This window comes from Erythranthe guttata, chromosome 2 (genome assembly GCF_056151865.1).
Source record: "Erythranthe guttata isolate IM_541 chromosome 2, IM_541, whole genome shotgun sequence".
Taxonomy (NCBI): Eukaryota; Viridiplantae; Streptophyta; class Magnoliopsida; order Lamiales; family Phrymaceae; genus Erythranthe; species Erythranthe guttata.
In genome coordinates this window covers 11,101,159-11,114,112 of record NC_142534.1, presented here as the reverse complement: position 1 = coordinate 11,114,112, position 12,954 = coordinate 11,101,159, and the positions used below count along the sequence as shown (strand labels likewise).

General features: G+C 34.3%; 3 protein-coding genes across 3 annotated transcripts; 1 reads left to right on the top strand and 2 right to left on the bottom strand.

Annotated features, from left to right (window-relative positions):
- Window positions 1–3,556: 3,556 nt before the first annotated feature.
- On the top strand, window positions 3,557–9,128 carry TPR10 (ankyrin repeat family protein). Its single transcript, XM_088827294.1, has 13 exons — window positions 3,557–3,620; window positions 3,655–3,718; window positions 3,854–3,916; window positions 4,041–4,211; window positions 4,304–4,435; window positions 5,296–5,435; window positions 5,927–6,013; window positions 6,376–6,501; window positions 7,111–7,263; window positions 7,410–7,481; window positions 8,150–8,251; window positions 8,473–8,643; window positions 8,798–9,128. Exons 2-13 carry the CDS (start codon window positions 3,688–3,690, stop codon window positions 8,933–8,935), a joined length of 1,386 nt encoding a protein of 461 aa, XP_088683420.1. The 5' UTR covers window positions 3,557–3,620; window positions 3,655–3,687; the 3' UTR covers window positions 8,936–9,128.
- Window positions 9,129–9,917: 789 nt separating this feature from the next.
- On the bottom strand, window positions 9,918–11,324 carry PRA1.E (prenylated RAB acceptor 1.E). Its single transcript, XM_012999654.2, has one exon. The coding sequence runs from the start codon at window positions 11,093–11,095 to the stop codon at window positions 10,556–10,558; it is 540 nt and encodes a 179-aa protein (XP_012855108.2). The 5' UTR covers window positions 11,096–11,324; the 3' UTR covers window positions 9,918–10,555.
- A 608-nt stretch (window positions 11,325–11,932) lies between these two features.
- Window positions 11,933–12,565, bottom strand: LOC105974537 (uncharacterized). Its single transcript, XM_012999652.2, has one exon. The coding sequence runs from the start codon at window positions 12,563–12,565 to the stop codon at window positions 11,933–11,935; it is 633 nt and encodes a 210-aa protein (XP_012855106.2).
- Between the last annotated feature and the right edge of the window lie 389 nt (window positions 12,566–12,954).

Sequence of the window (12,954 nt, the reverse complement as noted above, 5' to 3'; positions counted from 1 at the left end):
TTTCTACTAATTTGTATTGCATATCACTGATCTTACTATTTCGAGAACTTTTTTTTTAAATAAAATATTTATTTTTACGATGAATACCCCGTGCAACGCACGGGTGAAGTACTAGAACAATGTATTAGTTTTAGCATTAATATTTATCGTTGTATTTGTATTAGTATTAGTATTAGTATTAGTATTAGTATTAGTATTAGTATTAGTATTAGTATTAGTATTAGTATTAGTATTAGTATTAGTATTCATATTAGTATTAGTATTAGTATTAGTATTAGTATTAATAATAGTATTAGTATCAGTATTAGTATTAGTAATACTATTAGTATCACTATCAATATCAATATCAATATCAGTATCAATATCAATATCAGTATCATTAGTAGTATTAATATTAGTATCAATATTAATATTAGTATTAGTATTAGTATTAGTATTAGTATTAGTATTAGTATAAGTATTAGTATTAGTATTAATATGATATTAGTATTAGTATCAGTATTAGTATTACTATCAATATCAGTATTAGTATCAGTATCACTATCAGTATTAATATCATTATCAATAACTACATCAGTCTCAGTATCAGTATCAGTATCAATATGAGTATGAGTATCAATATCAATATTTGTATGAGTATTGGTATGACGATTGGTATGAATATTAATATTGGTATTAGTATTGGTATTAGTATTAATATGAGTATTAGTATCAGTATCAGTATCGGTATCAATATCAATATGTGTATGTGTATCAGTATGTGTATTAGCATTAACATCAATATTAATATCGGTTTGTAGTATCAATAAGTATCGATATCAACATCATCATCATCATCATCATCATCATCATCATCATCATCATCATCATCATCATCATCATCATCATCATCATCATCATCATCATCATCATCATTCATTAACTCATTTTAATGTTTTTAATTAATCTCCGTGCATCGCACGGATGAGTTACTAGTTTCATTAAAATAAAAATAGTTTTACAAATGCGTGTAGGTAAATATTGTTTCATGAAGCATTAACTTTAACACAAATAAAATAATTCAATTACTAATATAATTAATTATCATAGGAAGAAAAATAAATGATAGCACTATAAAACTATATGCTTAAAATAATTCTATTCTTCTACTACAAATAATAATGTTTCAACAAATTAGGATAAATAATGCGTGTACGTAAATACTGTTTCATGAAGCATTAACTTTAACATAAATAAAATAATTCAATTACTAATATAATTTATCATAGGAAGAAAAATAAATGATAGCACTAAAAAACTATATGCTTAAAATAATTCTATTCTTCTAAACAACAAATAATAATGTTTCAACAAATTAGGATAAATAACTAATTGAAAGCCATTGAGGCAATCTAATGATAAACCGGAAAAAAGATGAAACAAAGATATCATTATTTTGTTTATTTTTACTTCTAAAAAGGAATGAGATAATTAAGATTGGACAAATCCAAAGAAAGAAAAGTCCAAGTCAAAAATAACAATAGTATCAACAAAAAAACATGATATCCAAAGTTATATATGATGATATAAAAATACTTGAAGCATTTAAGAATATGTGGACAAAAAACAAGAAAAACAAATGGTCAAATTAAATTATCGACATCATAAGAAAATAATAATAATAATTGAGTCATGGATTATAATGAACAAAAATATCATACTTCTAGATTTCAATATTAAATGAAGTTGTTCGATTTAAATGGACAAATTATTATCACAAAATATCTACATTTATAATATCAATAAACATTCATGTATTATAAAAACATATAGAAAATTAACATCGAGACATGCAATGCAGTCAACCTTCTTAGTACAACAAAAAATACGCAATTGATTGACAACTTATCACACCCTCACGACCAAAACCTATGATAATTTTGAGATTGATTTTGATTTTTGAGGGTTCTTTTAAACTTTATTTTGAGGTGGACTATTTATACACATAAAAATACAACTAATCATTTCGAGCAAAAGAATCCCCGTCATCAAAATCAGCTTTTCATAGTCAAGTTTGGCTCATTCGACCCTACATTCGGTGATAAACACCAGATGGGTCTCCTGCTGACACGTGTAGTTTTTTGTATTTTTCTAAAACTAAAGTAGACGAATATATAATAAATAGTAGAACATAACACTTGTCAGCAGAAAACCTACCCGGTGTTTATCACCGGGTGTACGGTCGAAAAAACTGTCAAGTTTACTAGGAGCGGGAGAAAGTGGTACATTTAATACATGAGAGGGGTAACCAACCGGTTATCAAATCGGAAAATATTGTCGTATCGTTTTCCTCCCCGTATCGTATTGTATCGTAACATATTTAACCAGCTATTAAAAATAATAAATAAAAAATCTATCTACATAATAAAATTACTATAAAAATGTAAAAATCAATATTTTAAAGCCAAGCTACTCATTTTTAAATATATATATAAATTCAAATTTCAACAGTGCATTATAAAATAGGACAAAAGTCATAATTGCTCATAAAATAATATAAACAAAGTTCAAATCCGAATATCTAATTTCTAAAAAAAACTAATGTATCACTCATAATCTTCAAGGTCAATGTCACTTAAATCTTCGTCATCCACCAATTTCAAACAATTATCTTCGTCCTCATGTTCATCAATCTCTTCAACTTCATGAACTACTTTGGTCTTTCCCTTTTTCCTCTTATCAATCTCGAACTTGGCATTTAAATTTGTTGGACCTAATATATATACGAAAAATATTAAATAATATTGAATAATAGTATATTTAAAAAATACTGAAAATGCACGAAATCCAGTCGAATTTGCACTTGAATCGGTCTTGAATTGCAAACAAATCGCAAGAATCTATATAAATTGAGTTAGGGTTACGATATTGTTAGAATTATTGGAGAAATTGAAGAGAGAAAGATGAATTAGGGTTGTGAATATGAAGAGAGTTATGTTGAAATCTATTTTCCAGGCCCTGATTTTTTGAATATCTCGTTCCCCCCCCCCCCCCCCCCCCCCGCTTTTTTTCTTTTTTTTTTTAAATTTTTATTTATTTTTACTAATATCGTAAATATCGTATCGTACTGTGACATGGCTATACGACACGATATTTCGCGATATTTACCGGTATTTATGCGTAGCCGATACAGAGTATGAGTTGTATTATTTTGATTGAGACCGTACCGTCTCGCGAGATATATCGCGGTATCTCGCGAGTTTAACTAATATGGTCCAACCTAATTAGGAGAGTTGGTACCGAGCTTACCAATAGGGTAAAGGTCTAGGGTTCGAGTGTCCCTCCCCTACTTCCCCTAAATAAACTCGAATTTACTCAAAAAAAAAAAAAAAACATGAGGGGGTTAAGTCATGAGTGTTATAATCCTCATACTTAAGGGGTGAAAATTGTATTTAACCCAAAGAAAAAAGTAAAACAAAAACCAATTAAAAACCCGAGGACCATTTTTGCACTGGTTTTAAAATATAAGGGCTTGAAAGTAATATTCGGCAGAACGCGAATTCTCTGGAAGTACAAAAACCCTGCAAACACCCGCCTGCCTTTAGAACTACTCCGCAAAACCCACAACTCTCTCTCTCTCTCTCTCTCTCTCTCTCTCTCTCTTTCTCTCTCTCTTCTTTCTCTCTCCTCTTCCGATTGAAGATATCCATGGCTGCTGATGCCTCTGATGCTCTTGCAGGTATTTTTTCTTCTTCTTTATTTCTTCTGATTTTTTTCAAATTGAAATTGAAAACATGGACTAAAAATCTTGAAACTTAGCCGATTGAATTTTTTTCCAATTGAATTTGTTCTGATGCATTTTAATTGGCTGCAGTTAGGGAAAAAGTTCAGCATTACTTGAATGCAGCCCGGACTGGAAATCTGGACCTCCTTAAAAGTGAGCAGCTTTATTTTTCAATCTGTACCAATTTGCACGATTTTGACACTTTTAATTGTTTTTTCCCCTTCAATTTGTAATTTCAATTTTTTTTCTATTGATGTACCGAAAAAAAAAAAAATAGAATTAGCACATCAACTTGATGATGGGAAAGGGTTAGCACAAACTGTAGCAGATGTGAAGGATGCTAACAAGAGAGGGGCTCTGCATTTTGCTGCGAGGGAAGGTCAGATTGATGTTTGCAAGTACTTGCTTGAAGATTTGAAGATGGATGCTAACACCAAGGACGACGATGGTACGCAAAATTACGAAAAGTTCGATGAAAGAGTCAGTGATTTTATATTTGATGCTTCACATTTGAAATTGTTTTATTTTGTTTGTATTTAGGAGAGACTCCTCTTCTTCATGCAACGAGGCAAGGGCATTCCGACACTGCTAAATATCTTTTGGATCGTGGCGCTGATCCTTCTATACCGAGTGAATTAGGGACCACTGCTCTGCATCATGCTGCAGGATTAGGTATATTTTTGTTTGATGTCTTTGTATTTGCATTTATGATGTTTAGATATATATGGTCTTGCCTGTAGTATAAGTTCATGTGAAGTGTTTCGTGAAGGCATAAACAAGGAGTGCGGCTTCTTTTCAAGAGCATTAGTAAAACAAACTTTGTCTGCAAGAATGTTTAGATATGTGCAAATTTTAACTTTTGTGACAATAAAAAAAAAATATGATCATCTATCTTTGTTATTTTGCCCAAGGGTTGTCTATCATTGTTAGTATACTTGTTTTTAGTTAAAAAAAATAAGAGAACGGTTCGTTGGATAAAGAAAAAATCCAGTCTTTATGAGTATATGAATGACAAGTCGTATGCTAAGACCAACTTCAATAAAGTTCTGTCATTTTAAGAACTGTTGATTTTGATATCCTATGTCGATAAGAAATGTCGAACTTCAACTGAGGACATCCATTTTGTTTATGTGATAGCTTTCGTCCCTAGTCTATCGTACCAATCTTTTCATTTGTGCCCATTTCTCAACCAGTTGGAGTGTTTAGTATTCTCTTTCATAAAATTTTGCTCTAAGTAATTTCCCTTGTTCAAATGTGTTCTCCTTCAGTCCTTCTGGATATAAATCAGTCCAAGATATATTTTTGTTGATTTTACAACAGAAGCCACATCATACATAGATCAATTAGAAGTTAATCACAAAATCTTGAACCCTTTCTATGAAAAGGCTGTATCCTGATTTACTTATTGTTGAATGATCTGAATTTGACTCTGGAACATTTTCACCAAATAATTTTCTGGAACTTTCTATGTTTTCCCTCTCTTTTTTCCGCAGTTCGAGTTAAAATTTGATGGTTTTCATCATTTCTTGCAGGAGATATTGAGTTGTTAAAATTCTTACTGACGAAGGATGTAGATGTTGATTTGCAAAGTGACGCCGGTACTCCACTTATATGGGCCGCTGGTCATGCCCAGCAAGAGTCCGTTGAAGTTCTACTTGAACATAAAGCCGATGTAAGCTAAATGCTCTAAAAACTTGAAAAAGGTTTAATCGAAGTCAAATCTATCAAGTATCTTTTTTGCAATAATCACTCGATGATGTTTCTTAATAGCATAGGAGCTTCTGTGGCGGTTAAGGGTGAATAAAAAATTCGATTAAATTGTTTCGTGTCCTCAATACTTCCTGACACTACTATGTAAATACAGAAAGCAAAACATGACAAACTGGAATCGATCATTACTCCAGTTATGACATTGATGTTATATTCCTCATCCATTTAAAACATGAAAATTCAATTCCCGCTCGTTTTTCTTATTAAAAACCTGCATAATTTTTGTCCATGTTATTTCAGGGACTATTATTCATCACAGCGATAAAAAAAATTCGTTCTCATTGCAACCATGAGTTGATTGGACTAAATTTACGGAATAGACATGCTTATTAATTAATTGAAGATTTGGTGGTCACTTATGGATTTTATATTTTTTGTTTGCTTTTTTTACAGCCAAATATTAAAACCGAGGATGATATTACTCCTCTACTATCAGCTGTTGCAGCAAATTCATTGCCGTGTTTGGAGTTGTTAATTAAGGTAAATTATTTCCGAGGTGCTTTGGGTACTATTCTGTATTTAGATGATTTAATTGTGTACTAGCTTTCAGTTAAACACCATAATATTCAGTGACTGAGGCAAGAAAAATTTAGTTACAGCATTTCGGACTGTTAAACTCAGTTACACTGTGTTTTAGCAATAATCGGTCTGAATATGCAGCAGTTGTAAGGTTTCGTAAGTAACCAATACTGAAATTGTTGCTTTTGCATGCACTCTCTGGTCATAAATCGACATTACTGTTTTATTTTTATTTCACTCAACTGCTTGTAAATTTGTATTGTGTATCGGTTATTCCCAGAATATCAAAGCCTGTATGACAGCTGTCGTGTTCTTTATTTAAGGCAGGTGCAATAGTGAACATTGCTGCAGGTGGAGCAACACCTTTGCACATTGCAGCTGATGGCGGTAACCCAGAAATTATAAGCTGCTTATTACAAGCTGGAGGCGATCCTAATGCTGCCGATGAGGTAAAGCTGGCACAATTTTACATGCCAATTGTCTTTTTCCATTTGAGGCTCAAATGAAGTTGATACAAATATCTCCTCTCTAATTATATTTACCATCACAAGATCATTCAAAGAATAACACCGCCATTCTTTGATTTTGTGATTCAACTCGTCAGCTTTCAAATTTCAGCGCACAGATCAGAATTATGGCCCAATGCGGTCAATTGATATTTAATGCTACACTTGTTTTGGATCAACTGAAGACATATTGAATGAAAACCCACATTCACATATTGTTAATTTGTGCTCTACTACGGAATGATATTAACTTTATCGACATATCATTTTCATAGCGACTTACTCAAAATTTAAAAGAATTAGCTGAAGGTCTAAATTAGTATTCTTTCGCTATTTGATAGTATTAGAAATTACTAGCGACACTGTTGCATGTATTGACACACTTCAGTCTTGGTTGATTTTTACATGCACAGAATTATTTGGAAGTTGCTCAACAAGGATATCACCAAGTTCCTGTTTCTTTCATTGTTTTTGTGACAAGTGTGATTGGGAGAAAACGAGGGGGTTCTGAATGGTTACATCATTGTTGAAAATTTTGAAATACTTTTGCAGGATGGCTTGAAGCCGATACAAGTGGCAGCTGCCCGAGGGAACAGAGTGGCTGTTGAAATTCTTCACCCTGTAACATTGCAACTTTCTTCAGTACCTGAATGGAGTGTTGATGGAATTCTTCAACACATGCAACGTGAAACAGGGATAATAGAGGTACCTTCTTCATCACTCTTTTTTCACATTGTGTGATTACAATTGATAATCGAGAAATGATTGATATTTTTCAGGTCTTATAATGGATGCTTTCGTCTTTTTTTACACATTAGATGTTATATGATTTCTATGCAAATGAATTGCAGGGTAAAAATGAAGGATTGGAGGAATCTAAGAAAATGAAGGATATTGCACCGCCCAAGCAAGATATACCGCAGGTCTTTCTTGAATTATACTTGCCTCTACCGTTGAACTTGTTTTTCCTCTTTGTTTTAACTGTTGAATTATAATAGGAAAACAGGGGGAAAGTGATAAAAAAATACGAAGTGTGGGTAGAGAAAAAATTAACTACTATAGCATTGTGCACATGGTTTTCTATTTCGTGTTTCTTCCCTCATTTCTCTACAACACAGTTCAAATTATAGGGATACCAAAAATAAAAAATAAAAATAAATCATGTAACTGCCAGTGGCACTATAATTTGTAATTACTGCTAGTTTTGTTATCAGTTCAGATGTAGGAGGAATATTTCGATTACTATTATAAATGACAGAAGACTTCAAACAACATTTTCTACATGTTCGACCCTGCTCTGGTATCATCCACTGTTACCCGATAGACTTCACGCTTCATATGCATCCTCGCGCTACATATTTTCGTCTTTTTTATGTGGACCAAAAGTTCAGTAATGAAAATTCATAGTGTTTAGATATAATTTTCATTAACATGCTTGAATATGTGCCGAAGACCCGAGCAAGTTGTCCAACAAACTATTCGCATTGACTCTTGCAAAAGTACAAAATTTATCTTCTTTTGTTGGGAATGGCAAATATAAACTGAAATCTGTTTTCAGTTGGATTTTATTAATATAATTTTCAATGGTTAGGTGTCCGCCGAAGCGAAGAAGAAAGCTGCTGAAGCAAAGGCCAGGGCAGACGATGCGTTTAGGAGGAAAGATTATATGACTGCAGTTGATGCTTATACACAGGTTCACATTTTGTCAGTCAAATTTATGTCGGAGTGCAAATTATTACTTATTTTATTACGTATTCTGGAAATGATTTGGGTCCTAATTTAACCAAGTAGATGGTTGATTTTTGAAATTGATGGTTACATGTTTGGAAAAGAAATACAAAAGAAATAACTCATTCAAACTGTCTGTCTTTTCATTTGGATTTATAGTTAAGTTGTTTATGGATGAATATGCAGGCAATAGATTTCGACCCGAGTGATGGTACATTGTTATCGAATAGAAGTCTGAGCTGGTATCGTTTAGGACAAGCTGAACATGCATTAGCTGATGCCAAAGCATGTAAAGCTCTTAAGCCCGACTGGCCCAAGGCTTACTATCGCGAGGGTGCTGCCCTTCGTCTACTCGAGGTCTGTATTTCTATATATATATATATATATATATATATATATATATATATATATATATATATATATATATATATATATATATATATATATATATATATATATATATATATATATATTTGCTTAAAGAGTTATTATTAAAGTTGAATTATTGCAGAGGTACGAAGATGCAGCGAATGCATTTTACGAGGGTGTAACGCTTAACCCAGATAACATGGAGCTTGTAACTGCTTTCAAGGAAGCTGTTGACGCTGGAAGAAAATTTCACGCTTCAAAGCAGCAGCCGAAATCTTGATTAAAACCTCCGTTTTGTTTGTTTAGTGATGTGTTAGTTTTAGACTTTTAGTCATTCTTTACGGGGCTTGTGTTTTACGTCGGGTGACTTTATTATATTTTTATTTAAAAATTATTAAGGGTTATTAGGTTCGGCGAATCGAAAAAACATAACATTTGTGTTTGTGTTATACGCTTTACATGAGCTTGAAGTTTGTCTGGGTTTGGTTTTAACTTTCGATCGAATGGTTTGGCTTTTCAAAACAATATGCATCATGCACGCAGCATATAATCAGCAATAGGTTTGGCTTTTGCATACAAAAAATTGAATAAATTAGAACTTCATATAAAACCATCATCAATTGTATAACTCAATTCGTTACGCAACACTCAAGTTGAACAAAGTTATACAAGAAATAGGCAAAATGCAAGACTGAATCGACTCCGCCTGCGCATATTGAATGAACACATGCATAGTGGTCTCACAATTGAAAATAGTTTCAGTAGAAACATTCACTATTCAATGCATAAGATGCAAAAAGAAACTCTCACATCACTTAACGGCTACATTAGATGACGCCATAAAGTATGAACACTTGATCAAGAACGAAGGAGCTTGTTTATTAAAGCAAAATCAAGAGTCTTTTTTGTCACAAATTGAGCTAATTGAATTATCTTCATGCATCCAAATTTAAGGTTGAGTTAGCTTATTTTCGTAAGTGCATGCATCCCTCTAAGGACATTTACCTGTTGCTGTAACTTGTACAACTCGTGGATTGGACACAATCCTATACGACTATGAGATCTGAAAATTCTGAGTGCTTAAGCAAATCAACCCATCGATAAGTACAAAACGGAACTAAAAAGATTCTTTCTGCAGCCAATGTAACAAATAACCTTTGAGTTGCATAAGTTTTTGATTTCTCTCACTTATTTTTTGTTCTGATCGAATTAACTATACTGAGGTCTCAGCAATTCAAAAAAAAAAAAAAAACGAGACCAAATTTGAACGAAACATTGGTTAATCAGTAGCAGCAAAAGAACCGATCATAGCTCAAATCAAGCAAAATATCACTATAAAACCACCAAACAATAACAAACTGGCAAACGAATTCCATAACATCTAGAGATGTCAACCAAAATTGGCTTCAATTTAACCAAGAAGCAGTGAGACAATCTTAGAACACAAAACGACATGCCCCTATTTCATAACACGGTGATTATCCGTCGGAGGAAAACAATAACTCACCTCCCAAGTTAGACTAGTGCAACTGCAAGCATTCCCTCACATAACTTCCTCTAATCTTCAAAATAAGAAACTGCAATTGAGTTTGAACACAATTTCCCGATACGGTTATTACAAGATCCCAATCAGCATTTCGAACTTTCACCAATCAGAACTATGATCAGCCATTTTTGTTCCATCCTCTCCCACAAAAAAAAAGCTTATATCTACGTTCAAACCCGCAATACAACTACAATGTCAAGTTACCGACTTCTCGTAAATCTCCAAAAAAATGTCGAATCTTTCACTTCGAATTCGAATTCACACGCCACGGCACAACAACAATTCGCAATCTATGAAAATTAAAAACCCTAATTCCGCAGATTCAAACTCAATTCATAAAAGCCCTAATTTTATTCAACGAACAACGGAGAGCAATCCGCCTTGGGCGGCATCGCTCTCATCCAAGAACAAATCCTCCGTACCCCTAAACGCGGCGTGAACGCCAACCAAAACCACACCAACAATCAGAGCCACGAGAACATTCATCCCCACGTGCGTGAACACCAGCGCGACCACAGTAACCAAGCCCAACGCCACCAAAACGACGCGATCGTCAACGACTCTGCCGAAAATCAGAAGCGGATCTTCGCGGCAGAAGTAGAGCGAGAGCCAGGCGATGAAGGAAACCGAGTAGACGATCATGGAGATTGGGTGGTAGACGAGGCTGAAGAAGAGGACGATGAGGATAATTAGGGCGTAATTGACGCGGAAATGGTTGGCGTTGAGGCGGATTCGGGACATGGCGTCTGCGTAGCTGAAAGGGAGCGAGATGGCGGAGATGTCGAGGAACACTCGCCATGGACGGCGGGCGGCGTATAGGGAACGAGCGCGGGATACCAGCGGCGGCTTTGCGGCGGAGATGGGGCCGTAAGTGGAGGCTGAGTTCAGAGGCATTATTATTATTATTGTGTTTGTGTGAAATTGGGAGAGAATGAATGAATGTGTTAATAATTCTGCTGAATTTGTTGCATCACTTTACTCTGTCTTCAAAATTTCCCCCATTAATTAATTTTATCTTTTTGAGCTTTTATTTTGGAAAATGCAGAATTAAGTCATTAACCAACAAATTTACTTTTAATACGTGGGGCGGTAGGGGCCTCGTACCAAACCTAATTACAAATATGAGATTATTTCACAAACCCCTCATATGCATTGTCGTATCAAGTGAGGTTCAAATTATGTTTCCCTTTTTAAGATAAATTCAACATATCTTTTAATTAACTGAAACGTAGTTTATAGTGCAATTTTTACTGTCTTGCAGTGCTATTTATTTCATTTGTAACGTTCTTAAAAAAAAAAAAAAATCCGCCCGCTATTTCGTGTATTATATCACGAAACCCACTCAATAATTTCGTGTATTTTTATACGAAATATAAGTGTTTATTGTTCTAGAACACGAAGGACGAAACTGTTGGATTGAAAAAAATCACCTATTTCGTGACAAAAACCACGAAATTGTACATTATATTTCGTGGATTTTTCCACGAAATTATACCTTATAGTTTGTAGATTGTTCCACGAAATATAATGTACAATTTCGTGGAATTCAGTACGAAATAACTAATTGATTTGTTTTTTTAATTTAACCAATATATTTCAGACACTCAAATTGACTTAAAAATTCAAATACAAATACAAATTGAACTAGATTTCAGATACAACTACAAATTGATCCAAAATTCAAATACAAATACAAATTGAACTAGAATTCAAATACAACTACAAATTGAACTACCGACCAGACTTTAGTTGTTCGTACAAGAGTAGTAGGGGTTTGTACATTTTGAGTAAGTGCCTCAGGTTTTTAGCTCTATGGTGTACCCATGCCGGATGGATTGATGGTAGAGGACTATTCGCGACCAAATTAACAAACATGAAATGATTGTTGTGCAATGTCACAAGAATCATACATGATAAGTGACCACTGTCAAACATAGGAAGGTAAGTCATACTCCCTACTTGAGTCAAAAGTACCACTAATGCACTATATCTAGTAGCAACGGCCAATCCCATTTCATTCATGTCCATCCAATAAGCTTGTGGACAAGGCCTTGAGGTCCAGTCACACTTGCGTATGACCGCAACGTATCTGGTACTGCCAAACATCGTCGTGTACACATTAGCATGCTCGTATAACTCAATAAGCAACTCCCCTCTCATTTGCGACCATCTTTCTTGATCCCCGTACACGGCTTGAGCAACGCACCGGTACCTACAGCTGCCATCCGCCATCACGTTAACATAATCTTGAATAAGACGGACCATAAATCTGGGCACGAAAGAATAAAAGTCGATTCCTTCATGTGCAGGTATTGTAGGGGCAGCAAATTCTTGTGTGGGAATACGAGAACCACGACCTTTCATCTTCGATTGAGGCGTTCCATCAGTGCTTCTCTCAACCTTTGCTTTAGGAATTTTTGCACCATATGAGGTTTAGCGACCCTTGGAACCACAAGACGACTTAATTGTCTCCGCATCAATATGATAATGCCATCCGGAAGGGTCTCTCTTTGTCGAGTTATTCTTTGGTCGTCCTTTGGTCTTAACAAATGATGGCTCGGACATATGCGACGTAGACGAATAAACGATGCCACGCAATGAGGCCACGATATTTATCTTACTCGTGTAATTCATCTTCTTCAAATTGCAATTCAGGTCATCAATCTGTCTATCCACAATCTCCTCGCGGTTTATTTGATACTCAGGTAGCTCCGAAGGCTCAACTGCCATGGTACTCCAGAATGGATGCAAGT

Bases quoted from the DNA above. Each gene is read 5' to 3' on its own strand.
- PRA1.E (XM_012999654.2), bottom strand. From the start codon at position 11,095: ATGCCTCTGAACTCAGCCTCCACTTACGGCCCCATCTCCGCCGCAAAG.
- LOC105974537 (XM_012999652.2), bottom strand. From the start codon at position 12,565: ATGAAAGGTCGTGGTTCTCGTATTCCCACACAAGAATTTGCTGCCCCT.
- TPR10 (XM_088827294.1), top strand. From the start codon at position 3,688: ATGGCTGCTGATGCCTCTGATGCTCTTGCAG. The intron at 4,212-4,303 runs GTACGCAAAATT...GTTTGTATTTAG, and splicing joins TAACACCAAGGACGACGATG to GAGAGACTCCTCTTCTTCAT. The intron at 4,436-5,295 runs GTATATTTTTGT...CATTTCTTGCAG, and splicing joins GCATCATGCTGCAGGATTAG to GAGATATTGAGTTGTTAAAA.